The sequence below is a fragment of the Anoplopoma fimbria genome, chromosome 18 (genome assembly GCF_027596085.1).
Source record: "Anoplopoma fimbria isolate UVic2021 breed Golden Eagle Sablefish chromosome 18, Afim_UVic_2022, whole genome shotgun sequence".
Taxonomy (NCBI): Eukaryota; Metazoa; Chordata; class Actinopteri; order Perciformes; family Anoplopomatidae; genus Anoplopoma; species Anoplopoma fimbria.
This window is the reverse complement of record NC_072466.1, coordinates 15,781,022-15,807,199: the sequence shown is the minus strand read 5'-3', so window position 1 is coordinate 15,807,199 and position 26,178 is coordinate 15,781,022. Positions and strand designations below refer to the sequence as shown.

Sequence of the window (26,178 nt, the reverse complement as noted above, 5' to 3'; positions counted from 1 at the left end):
TTGCAGTTGTTCGATCCAAAAATGCTATGTTTTGTTTGTTTCTACAAAAAACTATGGGGACTTTTGGATTTAGTGCTGTTAGCCACTTTAATTGGAAAAGAGTTTGTATCACTTAGCTGGATAATTTTTGAAAATCTAGCGTTCTCTTGATGGTTTCTCCAATGTTACCTACTCAACCTTTAGGTACAATTTTGTAACCCCCTATTGTGTTCTCTAATAGGGGAATTCCATTCCATGCTACTTTATACTTCTACTCTACCTAAATTCAGAGGAACATTTGAACTTTTTACTCCTCTAAATTTATTAGACAAACTGAATTCCGATTTATTTTTACGGATAATAATAAGACTATTAATCTATTGGTGAAATTCATAAGCGACCAGCCAGCAGACAGTAAAATAAAATGAGCTCCACCTTTGCCAGCTGTAACATGTGAATCCTAATGCATCAATAATCATAATGCTATTATATAATATACATAATTCTTATTACTATATCATTATTTATTTCACCACTACTGTAGATAGCATCACTGCACCACTAGATGTATAGTGTATAATATCAAGGCGTATCATGCTTTTAGAATTATGCTTTAGTAATACATTACAGTATTACATTACAAAAGTACATAACAGTACTGTTTTTAATTTGTTATTAATTCCACCTGTACATTTCCTGCTATTACACGCCAAAATGTCTGCTGTGAAAAGGGTACATTTACTCCATATTTTAGAAATGTATACAAAATACTTACAGCTAAATTAATTATTATAAGAATAACAGTAATAATACATACTATAATAATAACGACCCTGCCATGCATTACATGAAGTATTCCTGCTCTACTGGTAGAGAGGAGTCCAATAAGTGTGAGTGTATGACAGTGCAGATTTGATAGGAGGAGAGATGAACACCCCTTTCAGCTGTCAGAGTCCATCTTAGACACACACACACACACACACACACACACACACACACACACACACACACACACACACACACACACACACACACACACACACACACACACACACACACACACCTCAGTTAGAAAGAGAAGTAGGAGGTAATAAGAATGGAGATTAGACTTTCGATTAAACTGCTTTCTTATTCTCCAGCCCTCCAACAGCTTTGACACGCAGCGCCTGAGAAGCAGCCGTGGCCAATTCGCCTTCAGCGTTTACAAACGGAGACGACTTTGAACACTAACTTCTGAGAGTGTGTCTGAGTTTCCAATCGGCAGCCATAGCACACAAAGGGGAACAAGCCATCGCTTGTGCAGGGGACAGAAAATTGCATTAGTGAGTGCTTGTGCGTTTGCTCATGCATATGCATATGGAACAAATACGTGCCGTCGTGAAATAAACAAAACAACAAGGAAGCTGTCAATAGATGTCAGTCGGGGTCACGGGAGACGGTGGTGATGGTGTGTGCACATACTGACACAAACCCCCACACACACGAACACAAAGCAGGGCACGACTGAAAACAGAAGTTAGTAGAAAGACAAACTGCTGTCATCCCATCACAGACATGCGAAGCTGCGAGAGCAGGGAGAAGACGGAGATTCACACGTTTGCTTTCAAAACAAACTGCAGAAATTAACAGCGAAGGCACAAGCTGCCACATGTTTCCACCTAGAGATTTGTGAAGAAAGGATTTGTGTGCCTTCTGGTAAACTTTCCAAACTCGGCAGAAGACAGGAGAAGCCTGTGGCAAACTATATTATGGTTAGTTTACTGCAGATATTGTTTTTGGGTTTTTTTCCCTTCTGAATTGAAATTGAATAAAAATGTTTTTCAATAACCCATGCATAAAGAAAAGTTATAATTCATCATATTTTTAAAAGGGCTGCTTTAGGCATTCAAGATAATGTAAGGTGATGTGGACATGGCAGTAAAGATTGTCAGGAATATTGGAACATTTACAAATTTACATTTATAAATGAGGCCCATCGTGAATATTGTAATAGCCTATAAGGTTAACTTCTGTAGACTAATTGCACAGATCTGCCGACCTGCTGTGGAATGACTCAAAGAATCTCCAGATTACACAGCCAAAAAGTGTTCTGATCAATTGAACACCGTCTCCATTTTCCCTGTAATTATTACCCAATTGTCTTTTCTCTGAACCTTCCTGTGAATTTCAATGAAAGACCACTTCGTTTCTATGAAATCAAAGGTTACTATGGGGCCCAGGAAATTATGTGTTGACAATATGTTGGATGGAGAGTTGGTCCTGACCAAAGCAGTTTTTGAAATCATATGAATATGGAAGAAGTGCACTTGTCATCTTGGTGTCCGTTGTTCAAGTATTAAATTATTAGGTTAGAATAATTAAATATACTGCAAATAGCTTTATTGATTATTTTAATTCATTAAGGCTACCAGGTAGAGGGATTTAGTTTGATTTAGTTTAGTTTAGTAGTAGCATGCAGATTTTTTTACCTCCATCAACCAATTGATTGGTAGATAGGATTTCAGTCGACCAAGATTTTCTTTCATTGAAATATTAAGAATTATTTCAGAAACAGGAGCCTTATTGGGTGTGACCACTTTGATTTCCTTTTTTTAAGAAATAAAGGACATTTGGTATACAAAGTTTGCCTTTTGAAGTGGAAAAGTACATTTCATAAAATATATCATACCAAATATCAATGCATATTCTCATAGAAATGGCAACAAAATGTCCCCACAAACTTGCAAATCCTATATAAATGCAAAGACAAGGACTCCCTTGCATCCCAATGGCAACAAAAAAATAAGATATGAAAGTTATTTTTATTCGTTAGCAGACCTCTGCCAAGACTGTTTCCAAAAGTAAAAAAGATACTAATGAGTATAATATGGACAGCTGTATAATCTAATACCAACCAGTATGATGATCTTGCAAAAAAGACACCATCATATTAGTGAAGCTTATACCATTTAAATTTTGTAAATTCTGTTTTCAGAGACTCAATTATACATTTAATCATAACAAAAACAGGCAGATGAAGTGACTCACTGTGCCTCACTGTTGCTCATTAGTCTCATTTATATGTTGTATTTGTCAGTCCTGCCTCAGTGAGCTGTTCACTTATTTTTTTGCTGTTGTAGAATATCAGAGGTCAAAAGTCGTCCCTCTCTTTCTATATTTGTTTCTTTTCTGCACATTATGATGGCAGATAGAGAGGAAAGGGAGGGGAAACAATATGAGCTGCACAACTTTAGTTTGAGAAGTAGCCACCAACACAAAATATTCTGCTGCTGTTTGACAATGTGTCAAACAGCAGCAGCACGGTTTGTGTTTGAGGTGTGCCACAGTCAGCAGGAACAACATATGGCTCCATTAAAAATAACACAAGTCAATTACAAGAACAGGTTAGATCTGCCAACACAGCAGCACAATCAGGAATACTTTGCTTGTATTATTCAGGGTACAGAACAGATCGAGCAAAACTGAAAACGCATTGTACAAAAAATCCTGATGCAAATAGTTAGTCTTTTTTTTTTATCTGATTTTTTTCTGGATTAAAGTTAAAGTGAATATTTTTTTTCCTAACAGTGTCCTGTTTTCATTGAACTTGCTGCTCTTGTACCAAGTTTATCAAATACATAGAAATTGGACGTGATTAGCTTTGTAAAAAATAAATAAAAAAATTGGGATTAGGATGTGGAGACATTTTGACTTGTCATAGCAAGAAAAGAAAAAAAAAGAAAAGTGAAACAAATTTCCGCCAGTACCAGAAGCCCGGAACTAGTCGAATGCACTCGTTACTTTCTAACTTGTCATCTGCAGCGAAAAACTAAATTTAATTTTAAGGAGAGGCATTCCCCCAGTTTAACTTTCAATCATGTCAATAATTTCAGTTTATCAATTTATAGTTTTCAATGAGGACTTTATGTATAAAGAAGCTTGTGAAAAATAAGTTGTGCTAAATTTAGTAGACTACCTGTTTAATTCAAATCAACATTGCATCATCTTTTGGTCCTAATAATGTACTTATTGTACAAAGCTTTCTGGCAACAAATCTATTTCAGCATGAATTTATCTCACTTTTCATTTTCAGGGTGTAGCTTCAGTATGCAGCTGGGTTATTAAGATAAAGTATCGGATCTCACTTAGAAACGACACTGAATAAATATTTACAGAAATCATATGACAATGTGAAACCTATGAGACTATGTGAAAGGTGTCGCCTGTAGTGATGGACTTGAATCTGCAGCTCTCCTTGGCTGTATGGAGCTTAAGTGAGTTTCAGATGTATGTGTTAAGTTCACTTTTATTGCTCCCATAGTATCGTTTGCAGTTGTAGAAGTAAAAAAAAAAAAAAATATATATATATATATATATATATATACAAATTAATAAATCTGTAATAAACTTGGCATTTGGAGCGTTTACATTGATAGGCAGTTTAAAAAAATTCCATTATGAATATTATAGACCAAAAGACGTGTATCTAAACATAACCAGTTTACTTTGATACAAATGCACTTATATCACATAGATAAGAGCAGACAGACTAGAAATGGTCTGTTACAGCACGGCTGTCAGGAGTCAAAGGGCCTCGGACCATTTTCAACCCACCAACCCCGAGGCTATTTTTGCTCAATATATATGACTGTGTGTGTGTGTGTGTGTGTGTGTGTGTGTGTGTGTGTGTGTGTGTGTGTGTGTGTGTGTGTGTGTGTGTGTGTGTGTGTGTGTGTGTAGGCAGCTCTCCCCTCAGGCACATCAAACTCTCAGCATGTAAGAATGAACTAACAGGCATCATGCAGACACACAAACACACACACACACACACACACTATCATCACATGGCCCTTACATATTTTGGTTTGATCCCAACCTTGAAATGACCAGCTCTCAACACCGCTGTCACGCTACAAGACCGACACCGGACCTCACACTGTGACTGAGAGAGAGAGAGAGAGAGAGAGAGAGAGAGAGAGAGAGAGAGAGAGAGAGAGAGAGAGAGAGAGAGAGAGAGAGATTATGAGGAAATAATGAATTACAAATGAGCAGATAAGTAAGTAGAGATGAGTATGAAAGAACAGAGGGAAGCAGGAAGAATGAGTAGGAAGGGACAGGAGGGAGGAAATGTTTGTAAGAGTAATGGGAGGAAAAAACAAGAGGTAAGTGGAGGAAATAAACGAAGAGGTGGAAAGGGGAGCTGGAGGAGAGGAAATAAAAAGGAGGGTGAAATTGGAGGAAAAGGGGAATGATGAAAGGAAAATATAGAAAAGGGAAGGGAAAGAGGAGGAAAGGAGAGAACAGAAGGGAAACAATGTGAGGAAGAGAAAATAGAAAGAGGGACCAAACAAGGATAGGATGAGAAGAACACAAATGATGATAGGAAGTAAAGGAAGAAAGAGAGGGAGATTAGGAAAAACAGGGAAAAATGTTAGGAAACAAGGTAGAAAAAAGATGAATGACAACAGGAAAGTAGATGAGTAAACAAGGAGAGGAAAGTCATACAAAGGAGGAAAGAAAAAGGTAGGGAAATGAGAAGAAAGAGAAAATAAACGTTAGAAAATATGGTGAGGAGGAGAAGAAAGGAAGAGACAAGAGGATGAAAGAAGTGAACAAGTAAATAAAGGGTAGGAGGAGGGGAAACAAGGACGTGATCATGCTATGTGAGGAGAAGAGGAATTAGGAGAGGAGAAGAGAAAAGGGAAGTGAAAAAAAAGGCAGGAGAAAGCGGGGAGAAGGGGTGATAAAGAGAGGGGAGTGTAGATCAGAAGAGAAACAAGAAGAGGAGAGGAAGACGTATAGGAAATGAAAAGGAGGATGAGGAGACGAAACATGGGGAGGAAAAGAGGAAAGGAAAGGAAATTAAATAGATAGAAGGGATGTAAGGAAATAAGGAGACAGATAGACGTGAAGAGAAAAGAAAAGAAAAGGAAACAAGGAGAGAAGAAGAAGAGTGATGGGAGGAGAGGAAAGGAGTAATGATGAAGTTAGGGAAATGGGGAGAAAAGGGGAAATGAGGGAAACAAAAGGAAAGGAAACAAAAGAAAACAAAAGAAAAGAAAAGAGAGAGGAGAAGGAAGGAAGAGGGGGCAGGAGGAAGGAGGAAGCAGTAGACTGCTGGGATGTTGAGTGTGTAAGCATGTGATAAGCTGCAGCGATCCAGCTCTCTCTGCCTAAAGAGAGACACAGATAAGAGTTAATCTATTCTGATCATATTCACACACAAGCACACACGCACACACACAAGCACACACACACACACACACTTTAAAGAGACACTTGAAGCCTTACTTCCAGTGTGTGAGTCATTCATGTGTAGGGTCGGCTGATTGAAATTCAAGGTAAATGTTGAATGAAAAAATTATTTTCAAAACTCACATAATGTTTTTATCAAACGAAATGTTGAAACCTAAATAGAAGCCTTCATTGTGAAATAAATAAAAGACATTGGGGACCTCTTGGTCCAAGACACTTTGCTTGTTCCCAGTAACGAGTCAGGTATATGTGCACCTGCTTTTTTTTTGGGGCACAAAGAATGCAAAGGAAGAGGACTGGGGAGTCATACAGCAGATGCAAAACCAGACTTTTGTATCATATAAGTTTTTATCTTATTTGTCTTAGCAAACATATCGTATGGGTCACACAAAGTTATTTAGGATGCCGTTAATTAAGTTATTTATTTATTAGGTATATTTCCCAATGGACATTTTGGTCGTAGACAATTTCATTTGCCTGAAATTGTCTGCAGTTTCTTTGCCGGCATGGTGATACCGGCAAAGAAACTGCATAATGTAATGTAACATAAACCTGATCCAAGCCACTCGGCATCTTGATACAGACGAACAAGGCATCTGTTATGCTGTGTTCACAATACTAGCGACAAAAGAAACAAACTGCCAAGCATTGCCAGCTTCATTGTTGGCGGGTTAAAGTAATATCCTGCCCAATATCTGTACTTTTAATATTACAAACTTGGCCTAAAAAGCGGCTGTGAGATGTTTGTTTACACCTCCATGAATTCACAGAAGTTATTATGGACTCTGAAGGAGTAACTGGGTTTTATCACAAAAAAGTAGTACCAAAAGGACAATTTGGCAATATATAACTTAATTCAAGGCTTCCATTTCAATTGTCATGTATGGCGTTGCATGTTTTGCTGATACACATTAGTGAGACATCCCTGAATAAAAATGAGGATAAACTGAGTGTCTCCACCTCTCTGGACCTGGTGGACGAAGAGGCTGCCGGCCGGGTTTCCCTCCGTCTCTAAACCATGACACTGCAGAAGTCCATAGGCCAAGAACAGCCGGAGGGGTTTCTAGTGCAATATCACATTTTCATAATGAGAGCCAATGAGCTGTAAATCCCTGCTGACAGGGTTATGGAGCGAGAAGAGCTTATGGCGGCGATACTGAAACCATTAAACAGCCGCCTCCCTCCGGCACACGGTGCTGTGTGTGTGTTTGAAAACATACTGTAAATTTATATATGTGTGTGTGTGTTTGTCAGCATTAACAAGAAACAGCTGCATGTGGCGGTTCACTGCTAAACTCCCATTGTGATGCTTACATTCTCCTGGTTTACAAGCTACCTTTTTTTTTTAATTAAGCTGATCCCCCATTGCTATTGGTGTGTGAGTGTGTGTTTGTGTGTGAGTGTGTAAACAAAGGAGCGATACTTCTCATCCATATCAAAAATATGGATAAAGCAGCTGCTTTGTTTATAGGACAATAAATCTTTTATTGTTTTTAATCCAGTGGTTTTTTTTTATGGATGCATACTTTATTGCCAGCATCTACTGATTGTGGAAAAACTGCTGTGAAAAACAGATCTCGGATACACTACTGCAAAACATATTTACTAAATATAAGCTTTTTATTATCTTGAAAAAAATTTAAAAATAATATTTCAGCAGCTCAAACATACATTTTAGAATAAAAGAGACAAGAAATAGACAAAAAACATTCAATTTAAAAAAGGCCAAAAGTTCAAGCAGCTTTATTTTATCATGATGAATCAATTCCCTCCATCCTCTTTAAAATTCCCTCTTAAAACATAATTTCCTTAATGTTGTATATATTCCCTATCATTCATTTATAGTCTTGAATGCATCGGCATGATTTCTGTTTAACACATAATTTAGATTATTAAGAGATCTTTAACATGTTCATCATGCGTGTGTGTGTGTGTGTATATATATATATATATATATATATATATATATATATATATATATATATATACATACAGCGGGTAAAATAAGTATTGAACACGTCACCATTTTTCACAGTAAATATATTTCTAAAGGTGCGATTGACATGAAATTTTCACCAGCTGTCGGTAACAACCCAAGTAATCCATACATTCAAAGAGAACCAAACAAATAAGTTCAGAAATTAAGTTACGTGTAATAAAATGGAATGACACAGGGAAAAAGTATTGAACACGCTTACTGAAATTTATTTAAAGCTTAATACTAGTAATGACAGCTTCAAGACGCCTCCTGTATGGAGAAACTGGTCGCATGCATTGCTCAGGTGTGATTTTGGCCCATTCTTCCACACAAACAGTCTTCAAATCTTGAAGGTTCCGTGGGCCTCTTCTATGAACTCTGATCTTTAGTTCTTTCCATAGATTTTCTATTGGATTCAAGTCAGGTGATTGGCTGGGCCATTCTAGCAGCTTTATTTTCTTTCTCTGAAACCAATTGAGAGTTTCCTTGGCTGTGTGTTTGGGATCATTGTCTTGCTGAAATGTCCACCCTCGTTTCATCTTCATCATCCTGGTAGATGGCAGCAGATTTTTATCAAGAATGTCTCAGTACATTTTTCCATTCATCCTTCCTTCAATTATATGAAGTTTGCCAGTGCCGTATGCTGAAAAACAGCCCCACACCATGATGTTCCCTCCTCCAAACTTCACTGTTGGTATGGTGTTTTTGGGATGATGTGCAGTGCCATTTGACCTCCAACATGGTGTGTATTATGGCATCCAAAGAGTTCAATTTTGGTCTCATCTGACCAAACTATATTCTCCCAGTATTTTACAGGCTTGTTTAAATGTTGTGCAGCAAACTTTAAACGAGCTTCAACATGCTTTTTCTTCAGCAATGGAGTCTTGCGTGGTGAGCGTGCATACAGGCCACGGCGGTTGAGTACATTACTTGTTGTTTTCTTTGAAACAGTTGTACCTGCTAATTCCAGGTCTTTCTGAAGCTCTCCACAAGTGGTCCTTGGCTCTTGGACAACTCTTCTGATAATTCTTTTCACTCCTCTGTCAGAAATCTTGCGAGGAGCACCTGGTCGTGGCCGGTTTATGGTGAAATGATGTTCTTTCCACTTCCGGATTATGGCCCCAACAGTGCTCACTGGAACATTCAGAAGTTTAGAAATCCTTCTGTAACCAATGCCATCAGTATGTTTTGCAACAATAAGGTTGTGAAGGTCTTGAGAGAGCTCTTTGCTTTTACCCATCATGAGATGTTTCTTGTGTGACACCTTGGTAATGAGACACCTTTTTATAGGCCATCAGTTGGGACTGAACCAGCTGATATTAATTTGCACTGACAAGGGGCAGGATTGCTTTCTAATTACTGATAGATTTCAGCTGGTGTCTTGGCTTTCCATGCCTTTTTGCACCTCCCTTTCTTCATGTGTTCAATACTTTTTCCCTGTGTCATTCCATTTTATTACACATAACTTTCTTCATAATTTCATGTCAATAGCACGAAAAATGGTGACGTGTTCAATACTTATTTTATATTTATATATATATGATCATTCTGAAAAAAGAGAGGATTTCTAAATTGAATATCATTAGAAAGCAGAAAAATAACTAGATTTCCTGGCATTCAAATTAAATTAAATAATATAAAATATTATTTGTTATCATCTTTATCTAGAAAGTACCAGTAGCTGTCAAATAAATGCAGTTTAGTACAATACAGTACAAGTACAATATTTCCCTCTGAAAGTAGATGTATAAAGTACCATAAAATGGTAAAAGGAAAAGTACTCAAATGTGTACTTAACAGTACTTGAGTGAATGTGACTGTCTAATGTTTCTTCTACAGTCTGAAATGGGAGCAGGTTTCCTAGGAGTTCTCCAGGGAGCTGCAATACAAAATCTGCTACTAAATCAACAACAACTAAAATTGTACTATTTGGGTCCCTGGAAGTACAGAAGAGGAAATAGATACACCTGCTGTAATGTACGTGAGTGAAGGATTTATAGTTGGAAATGTTTGAAAAAATGTCTGTTTTCTGGACCATTTGTCTCAGCTCAGCAGAGACCAATATGCACGTTGACATGCAGCAAATGAAAAGTCCTACAGGAACACCTCTCCCTTGTTTCTCCCTGATAAAACCTTTCTCTCTTTTTCTTTCTGAAGAGCGGCGTGTGGGAGAACGTGATAGATTCACACCAAAATCCATCCTGCCACGCAGTGTTTCCACTATTTTACCTCCTCTAATTCCGTCCTCTCCGTCTCTCTCTCTCGGCAACGGATGGATGGCAAACATCCCAGAACGACCCTGCACACCTTTGCTTCAAATCAACTGATCGTCAGCTCTGGACCAACAAATGGATACGTAGAAAGAAGAGGGGAGAACAAACAAAATAAAAGTACGACAACAGAGAAATCAGAGTGCGGTAGGCAGAGAGGCGGAAATGAGACAGCGATGGAGGAGGAGGAAAAGAGCAGTGATTGAGTTGAATTGCCATCCTGGCTCATTTTCTGGGTACACAAGGAGAGCAAGTGATGTAGGGCTGAGTGAGAAGGCTGGCGACACTTCATACGGCTGAAGAAAATGACATCCTTTCTGCAGACAGACAGCACAGCATCGTGTGTTGTTGTTTTCCCCAGCTAAGAGATTGTTCCTCCGTTGTGGGTTGTTACGACTGTCAAAAGGGGAAATTGAGGAATGGGCCTTATCATTTCATAGAGAGAAGTGATTCCAAATTTGAGCTTTTATTCTGAAATGGAAAAATCAAGCAAAGTTACAGAAAAAGACAATTTTTAAGGGGAGCATCCAGGAGGCTTGTTGTTTTCCAACATTTTAAGTCGCGGCACTAAACGCGCAAGGTCCTAAATTTTAACATTTAGTTGTGCTAATGCAACTCTGTTTTATATAAATTATATGTATATTGTACTAATCTGTGTTTACAAATTTGAAAGAAAACATAATGGCTGCATAGTGGATGGTGACAGTATTTGAAGTTGACATGGCAAGCTTGTTAGCAGTTGCTTATTTACACATCCAGAAGTTACGGAGCCACAATATCATTCATTTAGATTTGTATTTCTGGACACCTTGCTAATTTAAATCCAATATTCTCTCTCTTTTAGCTCCTGTCAAAAATATCTTAATTTCTTTCGCTGTAATATGTTCTTTTGCTATAAAAATTTTACACTACGTTTACCAGAAACTGTGTCTGTCTGCTGCTTGGTGCTGATCGGCTAGTGTTTATTGAAAACAGTTGCCTGCTGCAACTGAAAAGGACGTTATGAGAGCAGTGAGATTGGCCAGTCTGCATTCGAGGGCTGGGGCTTCGTAAAGGGTCAATTCACTGATAGATTTGGCTGCCACAGACTTTTTTGGTCTAACGGTGGTGGCTGACGAAGACCATATTATATGGTCAAAAGATATAGTACCAGCAAGTAAGTCGACCTTGAGTCGAGGTTGGTTGTTTCCGTTTTTTCCAAATTGTAACCCAAAAGTTAGCAATTTTTTTGAAGGAAGCTAAAAAGAGATCTTATCTAGAGTTCTCCTTTATAAAAAAAAAAAAGAAAGAAAAGGTAATTGAATCAATCTAACAAATGTTTTTGATCCCGTTTGTGATCTTTACAGCGACTGCTCGCCCTTTGATACATTAACTTATTTTCCCTGTTAAGACTGACAGTGGGTCAACTGAAATAAAGCCAAGGTCTTCTCCAACTAAATGCCAATCTATGTTTGGCTTTCAGAGCACCATTAACCTCTATTCAGCTGCTGATTGGCTGCTGTGGTCAAGTCAAACCTGATCAATAGAGCTCCCTTTTACCCTCCAGCCAGCCTTGGCAGAAGCCTTTCGATGTATTGATGGGTTCAGCTGCTGGCTGAGAAATCTGCAGGCACTAGCAGGCACTAAAAGGCCCCAAAGAAACTCTTAAAGGTCCTGTAAAGAATCAGCTCAACAACACAACTTTTTTCATCTGTCTATAGAGTATGCTATGACTGTTGTCTATAAATATTGATGACTTTCACATGAATTACCTATTATTACAGGTCAGCAAAAAAAAATGTTTGTGTGTAGGAGTAGGAGTGCTGTAGGATATGTAAGAAGGAAAACACAAATTAACCATTTCAGAGAGGTCGGCATACAAAAGAGAAGTGTTTAAGAAAAATCATATCGGCAAAACTTGCTTTAAAAATGTATATCAGTCAAAGATTTCAGGACTTTCTTCCAGTAGCATCTCAGAGTTCTTACTCTGCCCGTAATCTTGCTCAAAATAGAGGGAAATAATATTTGCTTACATCACATCACAGGCTGGTCTCATCAAGCATTTGTAACTTTACCTACGAAAAATGATGCGCGTAATTAGTAGATATCCCACAAGATCATTTTTAATGAGTCGAACAACCGCAAAAGTTCAAACAGGGCGGTTGACGGGACCAACAAACATCAATCTATCAGGCAGGAGACCGCTGTTCAGCAATGTTGACTTTTCATCACATAACTTGTGTACTTCATTTTAACACAAACGACAACCTTTCTCTAAACCTAACTGAGTGGTTTCCCCTGAAGACGGAAGTTGATTTTGAAAAGACTGCATGCATGTGACAAGCGGAAATGGATACATGGTGCTGGCTTTTGTAGAAAAATGCTCTTGTCACTTTTCGTACGATATCACACGAACCGTTGTATGAAGGAAACGTTGCACATTACCAAACATTTCTGATACAGAAAAGGTATTTTAATCAATTCAACAACATTTATGTTGCATGGAAAAATTGAATTACCTTAAATACTTAAATTTTCAACTTGAAAAAGCAGGACAAGGTCTATAGCTGTTCAGGAGCTTTTGATTACATCTCATGATCTTCATCAGCAGATAGTGTTTTGAAACAACAAAGTCTTCTAAGATGAAGATCATGTGATAAGACTGAAAGCTGCGGAACCTTTGTGAGGCAGTTTTCTTAACTGCTGTTTCAAAAGGTCAAAGGAATGAACTTAAAATCTGAGTTGACATTGACAGAAATTTTTATATCTACAAGTCCAAAGTATCTGGACAAACTATCTGCTGATGAAGATAATGTCATGATTGAAAGCTTGTCAAAAGCTACTTAATGGACCTTGTGGTGAGACTGTTTTCATTGGAGACTATATTTTCGGTTAAATTCATTGATTACACCTCATTTCGTTGCATAAACAAGATATCACGCATAGTCAAGTCAGTTTATCCACATCCTAAAATCACAAATTGTGCAACATGCAACTCCCTTGATTCAAATCAAAATACACCCAAAAAAGAAAGAAAGGAATGAATATACCATGTATCTAGGGGATAATGAAGTATTTTGTGTATTCACTATCCCTGACAAGACAACACGTGTCAAGTTCTGGTCCGTCCTGTTTTTTCTTTCTTTAATTAGGTTGTAAAATCGGTCACACATCAAAGTTTCTTCAGAGTCCTGAATTCGTCTCTCTCTCTCTCAAGAACTGCCGGACTCTCTTATTATTCCTCACGGTGCTCTTCATCATGACTCGCATCAAAGATGCACTGAGACAGCAGGAAAAGCTTTTCCACGGTTTACTTTGGCTCGGCGGACAAGGGGGAGGAAGAGGGAGAAGCGGAGTGAGGGCAGATAAGGGAATGAAGGAGGATGAGGAGAAGAATGGGGGAGATGAAGGTGAAGGGAGGAGGATGTGGAGTGAGGGAGATAAGTGCCAACAAGGAAAGAGGACATTGACTTTTGATATGCTTTAATAGAACATCTCACAACAAGGCCAGGAAGAAATAACACACACACAGACGGTCGGACACCCACATGACCGCAGCTGACATTTTAATTAATACTGTCAGACCCTTTTTCTCCCGTCATACATATTGAATCCTGCAGCTGCCAAACACTCACAGATGTAACGGCAGCTGTGTTTCCATCTGAGGGTCTTTATGCATTCTGGGACGCATGAAATTAGAAGGAGCACATTATAACTAATTCATTCACAGTCTTTCACTTTGCTCATTATGAAACAATTAGTGATGGAAACACTTTTGTGAAATGACGAGAGTGTGATCGTGTGGGTGGAAAATATAAATAAACATGAGCTTGCTTCTCACATCAGCGGTTGGAGAAGCATTTGGATCTTTTGCTTAAAAATATTTAGAGGAACTTTAATTTTGTGTCAATTTTGGCCGTCCCTGTGGACAAAATTGTCCGAGCACCAGACTCTCTTTTGAAAACCTCTCATTTTACTGCAGCAGAAGTCTGACAGTCTGCCCGTTCTGGTTCTGGTTCTCCCCTGCCTCCCCTTCCCTCCAGCTGAGGAATTTTGTGGTGAAACTGCATGAATTCGCCAGAACCTGACCCAGTGTCAACCATGACAAGCATTAAGAATAGCTATATGGAAATAGTCTTCTCTCTGATGGTCTTGTTTATTAATGTAAGTCATAAATAGGTATCAGTATATAATTAAGACTGTTCCATAACCAGTTAAAAGTTTCTCACAGTAACTTAAAAAAAAAAACTGCAATATTGGAGTGTAGAAATGCTCGACTACAAGTAAAGTTACTGCATTCAAAACCTTAAACTTTTGTACTTAAATTATCAAAAGTTGTTGTCCTGTGAGAAACTTGTACATCTAAAGCGTCGACTTATAATGAACTCAGAAAAACAGCCCTGTTTTCAGCTTTTTGAATTTGCTATTTCCAGCTGATTCAAGAGGCTTTTAAGATCTTTTTTTTCATCTTAAGAAATGGGGGAATTTTCTCAACACATAAAGAACACATCATCTGTTTTCCTCTGGCAAGAAAGGCTTGAATAACTGCAATCTGAATAGTAACTAAAGTTGTCAGATAAATGTAGTGCAGAAAAAGTACAATATTTGTATCTGCAGTAGAAGTATAAAGTTGCAGGAAATGGAAATACTCAAGTAAGGTAAAAAAAAATCTGAAAACAATGTGTTAATTTTTTTAGTTTTTGTTGCGTTCATCAGCCTAAACTTGCTAAAAAGTCAGTTATTAATAAAAAGAATATGAAGCTTGCCCGCCTTAACACTTTGAGTTATCTGTACTATGAAAAAGGTGTTAACTGAAAAACAAAACAGTTTACACACAGTCAACCATCTTATTCTCAGTTTGTATGGCATGAAAAGGTCTGTAAACCAACTTTACTTGCAAATCAATAAAATTGTACCCAAGTCACATTCTACCATTGTGAAATTTTAAAAAATGCATTCAGAATTTTATTGAAAAAAAATGTCTTTATGAATTCTTTTTTGCAAAAAGTCCATCCTGTGGCAATAAACTACCATCTGTTACAGGGCCTCTAAAGTAAAGTTGAAGTAGAGAAGAGAAAAGAAGAAGCTACAAAAGCTGCTAGGTCCTATAGAGATAAAAAGAAAAGAGGAGGCCGATGAGCAAAGAAGAAGAAGAAGAAGAAGGAGATGTTTATGGATTTACTGTATAGTTACAGTCAGCGGGACACCTCTCATCACACCATCTTCCTCCCTCCTCTCTTTTGACCATGAAAGCTATCAGCGATCTGAAGGAAGCGTTTTATCTGCCCCTCATCCTCCTGGTATTCAACACTCTTTGGAGAGACACTTCTGTACCGCGAGGCTCTAATTAGTGAAGCCGGGCCGGGCTGTTATCTACGTACAGTAAAACAGCCTGAGTTCACTCCAGCTCCGCTCAGTGGGAGGCGAGATCTCTATCTATCCCCTTCATTCACAGCTTAATTCAATTGGAGGACAATTATCGACCGCCCGAGGCTTCAAGATCCTCGTCGGTTTCTGTTCCCATCAGGGAGGCTGTCTGTGTTTGGATCCCCAGCCCCAGCCCCCCCCCCCCTGACTGAACTGGGTGATGTCTGTATCGATGTGCCGTGTGTGTAAAACACCAGAGCAGGCGGCAGCAAACAGACAAGAGGGCTCGCTCAGTCACAACCTCAAGATTCAAAAGATTATGAAGCTGCGTGGTTAACAGACGGATGAGGTTAGACGGATTTATTAGCATGCGACTCTCAGGAAGCGTCAAAAAAGACGCAGTCCTTCAGGTTGATAGCAGATTGTTTTCTACACAACGACCACTGCTTTCTTTTCAAAGACCATTGGTGCGTGGTATGGAATACAGAGGGAAAAAATAACAATATGGTCATTAAAGAACATTCGCACCAGGCTAGAATGAAGTGCAGCATAAAATAACAGAAGTAGAGCATTGTTCTATAAGGCACTTAAATTAGCCTTTCATTCTTTATTATTCGTGCAATAGGTACATTTAACATTGCACAAATAGTTTACATGACTTCTCTAACTATTTAAAAGCAAGGATAGTTAGTTACATTACTCGTTAGTTTACTTCCGTTAGTCTTTACAACTCCAGATCCTCCAGGCTCTCACCGACACGTATTATGTATCCTCTAAAGCTGCAGCTTGTAATTTTAATAAAAGTTATTTTCTGTCATGTTTGATTATTTGTCACTACATCCTGAAAGCAGTTCATGAGACAGATAATTCCTCTGGCTCCTGTTAGTGCTCCTAATGGCCTTTGCAAGATTCCACCGGGCCAGAAGAAAAACAACCAATCAGAGCCAAGGAGTCTCTAACGCAGCTGTCAATAACTGATCATGATTTCCCGTCAAACTGTCAAACTAGGCGTCGCTGCTCAGATATGAATCAAGAGAGTTTGTGACCCCGCCGCCATGTTGAGAACGTTGAGCAAAACACTGTACAACGACCGGAAAAACATTCTCATTTTACAGCTAAACAGTACTTTATTTCAGACACTGTAGTCTTCATACAAAAAGTTCACTCTTGGACTTCAGAGTTTGTTGGGTGATCCATCAACCAACTCTTGATCAAAATTTGGCTGTTTTATTTAAAGTTTTGTTTCTTTTTTCAAAAAATTGCAGCAAATATTGCAAGTTGTTTATTGATGATGTCCACATCTTTCAAAAATAATTTAGATTAACCATCCTCATTGGATTCAGAGGGTTTCATTGCCGCACAACTTTATCAGTAATCAAATCAATTTGTCAATTGTTGTATTCACTGTATTGTATTCATTGTCAATGACTAACAAGACCAAAAGTCTGCATATCTCAGTGTAAACATCATTTTGTGTGTAGCACTAAGTCTAGAAGGTTTTATATCATTTTAAACCCAACCCAACAATTAAACCTGTGGCTTTTGTGCATTGGGAGACAATTCAGCATCAACCATCGTTGCTGGGACAACATAATATAACACTTTTGAGGCAGAGCTGGAAGTCCCGTCTGTTTTGTTTCTCTGTTCCTCCTGATAGCTAAGTTAGTTCACAAACTGAACAAATTACAACTTAATGACTGACTCCAAATCAAGCACCAGCTCAAGAAGTTATTTCTATAAAAAGTGATTAAGAGTGCATCCTTCAAAGATCCTTGAGTTCTGTCGTTCAGTGATAACAAGAGAGAAGATAAAATTAAAGTGCTTAACTCAATGCCACTGACTTTTTTTTAAATTTTTATTTATTTTTTTAAATTGGATGCAAGACAAATGCCAGACCGAGCCAGATAATGGACTTATGTAGTATTAATTTAGTGAAGGAGCCTCTTGAGCACTTTCTGTTGATTAAGGTCCTATTGAGCATCACCCTTTGTGTTTAATGTGGCAGAAAGTCTTCGCTGTTGGATTGTCTTTTTTCAAGCAACTTTACATGAATTAAGTCGCCCATGCCGAAACCAAAACCATTAGATCTTTCTTCACCATAAAAAACACCAGTGCTACTGTAATACAAACACAATCCTCCATTGTTGTTGTTGCTGCTGCTTTAATGTCACACTTACATTAATAGCAGCAACCTTCTCACCACATGACACACCAAAACATACAACAGATTATTCTAACGTGAACTGATTGAGTAGAAAGTTTAAAGCATGGCGTGGTTCACAGAGCGAACAAGATCACAGGATGAATTCCCTATTTTTTTATGTTATTTTTATCTCAAAAAATTGCATATAGCAGTTTGTGGTCTGCGTTGCGGAGATGTGTAACCTCAGCATGTGAGCTGCAGCTGATAAAGTCTTGGCTCTAGTGATCGCAGACCCTGCACAAACAGGAGGTAGTATGTTAGTTTCACTGTTTACTTTTCGCTTCAATTTGAAGGTGTTTGCATTCACATCGAATGAACAGCAGAGGAAATGTTGCCCTTATTAAACCTATCGTATTTTAAGAGGACCAAAATAACAAAATTATCATGAAACTTTAATAAAGTCCTAATACTTCAACCTTAGTTATAAATCATTTGCAGCCAGTGGCTGCAGAGTTTTTATATCCGAGCAGTGCGCCATTAGCTAAGGTCAGAAGAAATGACCACAGTAATGAAATGTAAAATATCAGTGAATATAATATTAACCTAAAAGGGAATAAGTGCAGAGGTGTTCAGTTGATGGCCAGACGAGTGAGGATATCTCTGATTCTATCAGTTGCCGATTAACAATCAAACACATCGAACACTGACAATCAGTGCAGCATGTCACAATGACGGATAAAACATTTAAACCAACATTCTGTCAAAGAGTTCATTGATCAATATGTGTGGGATTCTTATGGTTGTTAGAGTTTTTGATCCTACTCACGTGTCAAGACTTCTTGGTGTGCCATTCTGACTAATAACCTGCTGCGTTTTTATGAGTAAAGGTGGCTTAATTTCTCACAACAGTCTGCATCCAGTTTATATTTGGATATTGTTCAGCTGGACTCATATTTTACTGTTGATTGGAGGATTGTATAACAAAAAAGGGCAGAGCCACAATTAACCACTATGGGGAAACTCTGAATTGTCTCCAGCCCTCTGAAAGGTAGTATCTTCCCCATGTGATGCTCTACCTGTACTGTATTGTGCTGAAGGGACTATTTGACCTCAGTCTGTGTCATTATGTGAAACACAGCAGTCAGATTGAGTTTAGTCAAGTCACAGCTAATTATGTTCCCATACAACAAAACATTGTCAAATATGTTTTGAGGGATCTTTTTTTATCCCGGATCCCAAAATATGACAAATAGGTTTAATCAAAGCCCATATAAGTCTGCGTAAGGAGGAGGTGGGGTTGGACTGATGGGTCGAACATGGATCACCCAGGAGACAGGTGTTTGTGACCCGGATGGAAACTAGAGTAGAATGCTTATTTTGACCAATCATCAATCCTTACCAAGCAGTTTTGTTGCCTTAACATATTTGAAATTGCAATTTCGAAACATTAACGTTTTACCAACCAGAAATGTTGATACAAAACTTTACTGGGGTTGAGAAATGTTGTTAATCAACATATTACACTACCAGAAGCAAATCCAAAGTTGTATTCTAGCTACTGGGTTGCAAGTCAACATTCAACTGTTTTGCCCTTAAAAAAAATGTTTGGGGATATTTGTCCTTATGCATTGGCCTATAATGGGCTTTTAGCATTTCACTATTCTCATACACCGTTAAACCTCACACTCAAGGTTTCACTTCATACACTGCGCAAGAATGGAGCCAAAACTATGAGAAATATGTCACTGTCATAATATGTTGCAGACCAAACTGTATGCAGATTCTCCCTGCAACATTCCAGTTGCTGTACGGCAGTATTTAGCATGATCCCCGCTCTACAGGGGTTCTCCTTTGGTTTTCTGCAATATCTAAAGCTGAAATATGCAACAGATGACTCCTGGGCACACGTATTCAGGAGTAAGTAGCAGAAGTTGAGAATGTTGTTCCCATTTCACTCCGCATGCAATGGTTTCCCTCCTTTCGGCTGTCAGCTCTCGCTAAAAATTTCAAAAGGTTAACTCCTCTTCCTTGGCTCAGATCACTTTTCCCTCGACCAACTGCTGAGCTGACAAAACATTCTTTCTCTTAACAGTCACCGCCTCTCTGCTATACTCTTTCTTTTTCACTCACACACACAGCACATACACTCACCTGCCTTTTTTGTCTCGGGAGCACAGCTACCATAAAGCTCAACTCCCAAGACAATAGTGAAATATGTGCATTAAAACCTCCAACCCGTTTCATTCAAACAGAGAAGAGAGACTTTCCTGCACAGCGGCTCATCCCAAATACTTTCTAGCAGGCGAGTTCTCAGCCAATAGACCACGTTTGCAATGATCAACAGCATTAGCGTTCCGACATCCCTGCGCACAAGCACAACCAGGAGGAGCTGCAATGGTGTGTAGCAAACCCACTGCTTTTTCAATGACCAACAGCCAATTAGAGCCGATAATGAGACAACAGCCACAGTGCTAATGTCTGCTAAAAAGCTGTCTGTCTGCTCTCCCAAACCAGCAACAACCAACTTTGCAGGGCGTTATTGAGACACTAACAACCGATAGATCTTCAAAGCACGCCCAGAAGCAACAGAGCAAGGTACAGAGATGAAAAAGTGTGACTTACCTTGAGTATTCTTCATTATCTCTGTCGCAGCGAGAGTCCTTGTGTTTCTCCCAGTCCTTGCCATGTTTACATGTGGTCAGCAGAATAATATCTTCCCCGTTGTGGATGTGATACAGAGCATTCCTCGTCTCCGATCCGATGCCAGTTAGGTAGCGCTTCCCTTTGAAAACCAGCAGGTACTTCCTGGAGGGGGGTGCGTCGTTTAGCGTCAGATAACCCATGCCCCCTCCTTTTAGCGGGTGATCCTTGGAGAAGAGGGGGATGGAGATGTCAAAGTTGGGTCGGAAGTTGACCACATCCGCGCTGGCCTTGGCAAGCATGGCCTGGCCCACCTCAAAGCCCAGATCCTCGGTGTAGTCCGGCCAGGTGCCAGAGTATAGGTTGAATACGAGGTGGTTCCTCCCATCGTTCCATGTCGGCAGGCTCTGGATGCGGAGCCTGACGTTCTGGACATACTGAGCCGAGAGCTGGTCCCTGTCCAACGTGTCCACGGCCAGGACGAACAGACAGGCCCGCGTCGGGTCCGTGGTGTGGAAGCGAGACTCCTCGATGGACGTCAGGATCTTCTGGTAGGTCTCGGAGATCTCGTCCCCTCTCTGAGGTGGGTAGATGTAAACCCTGAAGCCCGACTGGCATCGAGCAAAGTCGAAGCAGGTCTCCATGCGGCAGCGCTTGTTCTTGTAGATGTTGTCGCGGATCGCACGTCGCTCACGAGGCGAGGTGTGCTGGTGATGGAGCTGAGGGCTGTCCTCCTGTAGAACAAGGACAAACACACAGTTAGGACAAACCAAAACAAAGCAGAATTATATTAATACTTTAGATCCGTGAAGGTTTTTAAGATAATACTTTATGCTGTCAGTAGAGGAAAGCAATCCAACTTTGTGTGTCATTACTTTGTTGATTGATTGATTGCTAGAGCTTCTCTGATATAGAGTCTACACAAGAAGATGATGGCTGACTGTCTTTGAATCCCCTAAAGCAGTTGTTTTCAAACATCCTGGCTTGTGACCCTTTAAGGCACAGCAAAGGCCACATATGTCTCCGTCTGTGTTCAGACTGGCAAAAGCACCGTGTGAGAAAATAAAGATACACATAGAGGATATATTTCTCCGAAGATATATATCTTGCGACCCCCATGGCCCTTAAGCTCTGAAACCAGCTGCAAACTCAACATCCATCTTTAAACCAATTTAAAAACCATGAATTTTTAAGAATCTATTTACTATGAGTTAGTGAAATATGTCCACGGAGAAAGCGGCCTTCTGCTGCCTACTGAGAACTTATACCTCTGATACGTAAAATGATACCTTAGTGAATTTGAACGAAGGTCTTTCACGTGTAATTTAGTATTCATATATTGTGGTATTTGAATTATTTTTCCTTTAAATCAGAACAGTCTACCTCCTGCTCTCCCCCCTCCAGGTACGGCTCCAGCAGCTGGGTCGACTCAGGCCAGTGCCTGGGCGGTCTGGACGGGCTTTTCTGGGGCAGGGGCTGGTACACCTCCTGGCTCTGGTGGTAGTACTGGTATTCCTGCTGGTGATACTGGTAGTATTGGGGGTACTGAGGGAACTGCTGATATTTGTACGGCTGCTGCTGGAACTCCCCGATTTGCAGACCCCACAGGTAGACGAGGAAGAGAAGACCGGCCCCCACAGACACGAGCAGGTACCGCTTCTTGGCCTGCATGTGTGCTGTGGGGGGGGGGGAGGGGGAGGAAGAGGAGGAGGTTGCAGGATAGAGATAGGGAGAGAGAAGGAGAAAGGGTAAGGGGGGGATAAAGGGTTGAAAAGGGGAAGGATGAGGAACTAGGAAATGATGAGGAGAGGAGGTGAAGGGAGGTAGACACAGGTCAGCTCGACCCACAGGGCAGCCTCTATCCACAGCTCGGCATTTTGGGATTTTGAGTCACTGAAAGAAAACATAATTTACACATTAATAAAAGGTACCAATAAAGTCTCTTACAAATCTGTTTTTTTAAACTTTTTCATTGACATATTTTTAAAGTGAAAGCTATAAGAAAGTGTGTAAAGGCTCCGTATGACTAGAATCGTAAAGCTGCTTAAGTTCCTCTAATGCAGTTAGTTATTGTCAGGTCTGATCATCTGAAGTCAGTATATTGACTTTTGTGAACATTCAGAAAGTCAGATAAACACATAAATATACCCCACATGCACTTTGTTAAGGATGCAATGGTTTCACGTTAAACAGAAGTAAAAAAACAATAGATGTATCGAACATAAAGTTCAAAATGAATGCATGTCATTCTAAGCGGTCTGCTGACCCCATAATATGTTATTATTTAATTTAATATGCATAATAATATGTGAATGATCACTCGTAGTGAGGTATTTGTAATGATTTAGTGAGTAAATAAGCAAATAAACTTTTGTATAAATTCACCGTTTGACGAGACGTGCCATTGATGATTTTGGCATTGTTATCATTTATATATATTTAATTAAATATGAATAAACTCAAAACAACAAACTCAAAAAAAAAAAAAAAAAAAAAATTGTTCAAAGTGCCCGGTGTTTCCGGGTTAAATTGTTTGAAAAGGATTGTGACTGTATTCAAACTTTTTTTTCAGTATCCCAATAACTATATTATGAGGCAACTTGTGCGTAATAAAAGAGTCGTAGAGTGTAATTAAAGAAAGATCTTAGATTTTGTTTGATAAGCAGATGCAGCGTTAAACTGGCGGATTTCTGAATGGAGTTTGGAGCGTGTTTCATGGGGAAACAACACGTGGGCTGTTTGTATCGTTTAGTAAACCTCCGTCTTTGCAAACGCTCTTAGGATTTTAGAACGGTTAGTAACTACCTTTTTTTTTTTCTCACTGGCATGAGTCCATTACTGGAGACCAATCACCAAACTCCACTAACTGTGACTTACCTGTTTACAGGGAACACCTGTGGTCCCAGGAAGGGATCGGTACATCCGCTGCTCTCCCCTCCAGCCTGAGCGGGACTCCGCAGTTCGGATCCACATCCTCCAGCTGCACCCCCGGAACACCTGATCACAAATCCATCCACAAATCATAAAATCTCGTGTGCAAAGGAGCAGTCACTGAGCTCTGCGTCCGTAGGGAAGCTCGGGGAAGGTGAGCTGGTTACATCCTCCGCCGCGTCCCAGTCACAAACTTTCCACCAGGATAGACCACGGAGTGATTTTCACACATCTATCTGTCAGCAAGGCTGGTGTCCACGTTGTGAGCGTAAACACGAGATCATCTGCAGGAACAGCCGTGATAACGACTACAGCATCCATCCAGAGTGTGTTCAACGAGGCGCGTGCATCCCCAATCAACTACTACCATCCCTCTTTAAAAAAAAAAAAAAATCCTCAAGAGAGAAGATCCAAACTTTGACATTTTAAATCCACACTACCACTTGTGCGCTCGGTGAAAAATAAGCAGAAGTATAAGCATTCCAGATAAGTTAAAACACCTCATCCGTTAAGACGCGCTTCAATAACAAATCTTCACGATCTGAACCGCAGGCAGCGGGGTTTTCTCTCATTAGGGTTAAAGTAATGGATCTAATGAACACCACAAGTGCACACTGGGCTTCTTCCGTGTTATTCCATCCCGACTACTCGCCTCCAACAGACCCTGTCCTCACGTTTTCATCCTCACATCCTCAGTTGGATCTGGGCTGCGCCACCGAGCAGCAGCCGGCAACATCAGCAGCAGCTGCTGATAAGCCAGACAGCAGCAAGCTGGCAGACTTGGGGGGGGGGGTCGGAGCATGCATTGGGGCGTCAGTTGGCTCAGATGATGAGGCTTGGGGGCTCGCCATGATTCAGCATCTCTCAGGCTATGTTCAAAGCTCTGTTTGTAACATTTGGATGATTGATGAGTAGATAGATGATTGGGGGGGGGCTGAGAAGTCCCAGTGGAGCATCCAGTATCACTTAACTGAAGGGAGGCATCCCCATTTTGCAATGTATTAACCAAACACCATTCAGAAATATTACAATTTAGGATTAGTATGTGTTAACTGCAAACATCGGCTTAAATAAGTTAAAATTAAACACAGTTTAGGAATGTTAGTTTGAATCTCGCAACTAGTATTTGAGGTGAAGAGGTGAACTTTTAACATTTGCTTCTATTTTCTTCTCACCAGAAGTGCTGCTTGGTGCTGATTGGATGCAAATTCACTCTGAAGGTATGAACAATTGTTCTATAAACCAAGTTTTTTTTTAAGTTAAACATGTAACGTGTCTCATTTTCAGCTCTTAATAAGATTTTTTTTAGGCTCCCCTTAAGGTTATGATGATTCGGTTATAAATCTGGCTTGTCAAGGTTTAGTGAAATGGCTCTTTTGCAGAACTAAACCACATTTAATTAAGTCCCAGATCATTAAATCTTTTAATGATTCAAATATTTGGCCCAATGAATCAACTTTGACCACTTATATTTCCATCTCTCCTGCCCTTCAGTCATGTCGCTGTTATTTTTTTTTTCAAAAGCCGCTTACCGGATGAAATCAATTTGCTCATGATTTAAATAGCTGTCATCGTCTTATGAATTAGAGCCGCACATAGTGACATCATGTAGCAAACAGCGCCATCTTGTGGTTCATGTTGCAGTCCACACGTCAAGTGTCCATTTCACAAGCAAACATTTGCCTAAATGTTTTATACCAAAACCATCCTATATTCTGTACCCCACACTGTTATTTAAAACCATTTGAAAAAAGTAACACAAACTATTGATCTTAAGTTATTTTCAGACAATGCAGGGGCTCTTTATGTCTTTTTAAAATCTGTACCTTTTTCCTAATACACTGGCAGAAAGGGAGAGGTGAAAATAGTTTAAAGTTAAATCAGCAAACTGCAAATTAATCATCTGAGCCTGTGATGCTTTATAGCTTAATGATGACAGCTACTTGTACAAGTAGTGGTGGAAAGCATGGGTGGAGCCAGATGTTGGAAACATTCGGGATTCGTCACAAACCGAGGGGTTCGGGTGGCATTTATTTTCCCATTTAAAGCAGTTATATGCACTATTTTTTTTAAACCTTTTTTATAATAGAATGCCTAAAAATCTGTACATCATTTGGGAAAAAACATGATAGTTGCTAAAGATAAACAAATAATCCCGTAGAGCCGATATCAAGATAACACAACAAAGGTTGAGAATTACTTATTTTCACTTTTGCCACCTTAAAAGATGCAGAACACCTGATTTGACTATTTTTGGAAAAAGAAAATAGGATTTAGAATTTGGCGTAAACAGCATTACAGATCTTGAAACCTGTTGTTATACTATGCTGGAGCGGAGTTCCCACCTGCTACACTTGAATCCGTGCCTTAACAATCTGGGCTGCTCTAATTGCAGATCAAGGATCCCAAACAATTCAGAGTGAATGTGGTCTTTAATACTCTGATTTGAATCTCAGTCCAACAGAAGAACATTTACTCAAATATATTAGAATTCTTTAAAGAATAGTATGGTAGTAGTGGTGGTAGTAGTAGCATAGAATCATCCCACATGACAATGTTATGGTGGACATAGATAGCAATAGTTCCCCAGTAATAGAACTTTTGCTCCATTGATTTGGTCGTCCAGAGACACTGAGGGGAAATTACTCAAAGATGAA

The 26,178-nt window shown here is 39.5% G+C and overlaps 1 protein-coding gene across 1 annotated transcript in view; it reads right to left on the bottom strand.

The window, feature by feature from the left end:
* Nucleotides 1-22,261, bottom strand: part of LOC129107479 (exostosin-1) — a 249,072-nt gene extending 226,811 nt beyond the window's left edge. The window contains exons 1-2 of the mRNA XM_054618979.1: nucleotides 21,974-22,261; nucleotides 20,573-21,324 (exon numbers count right to left, since the gene is read on the bottom strand). Of these exons, the coding sequence (XP_054474954.1) occupies nucleotides 20,573-21,324; nucleotides 21,974-22,261 (1,040 nt within the window). The remainder of the gene's footprint in view (nucleotides 1-20,572; nucleotides 21,325-21,973) is intronic.
* Between the last annotated feature and the right edge of the window lie 3,917 nt (nucleotides 22,262-26,178).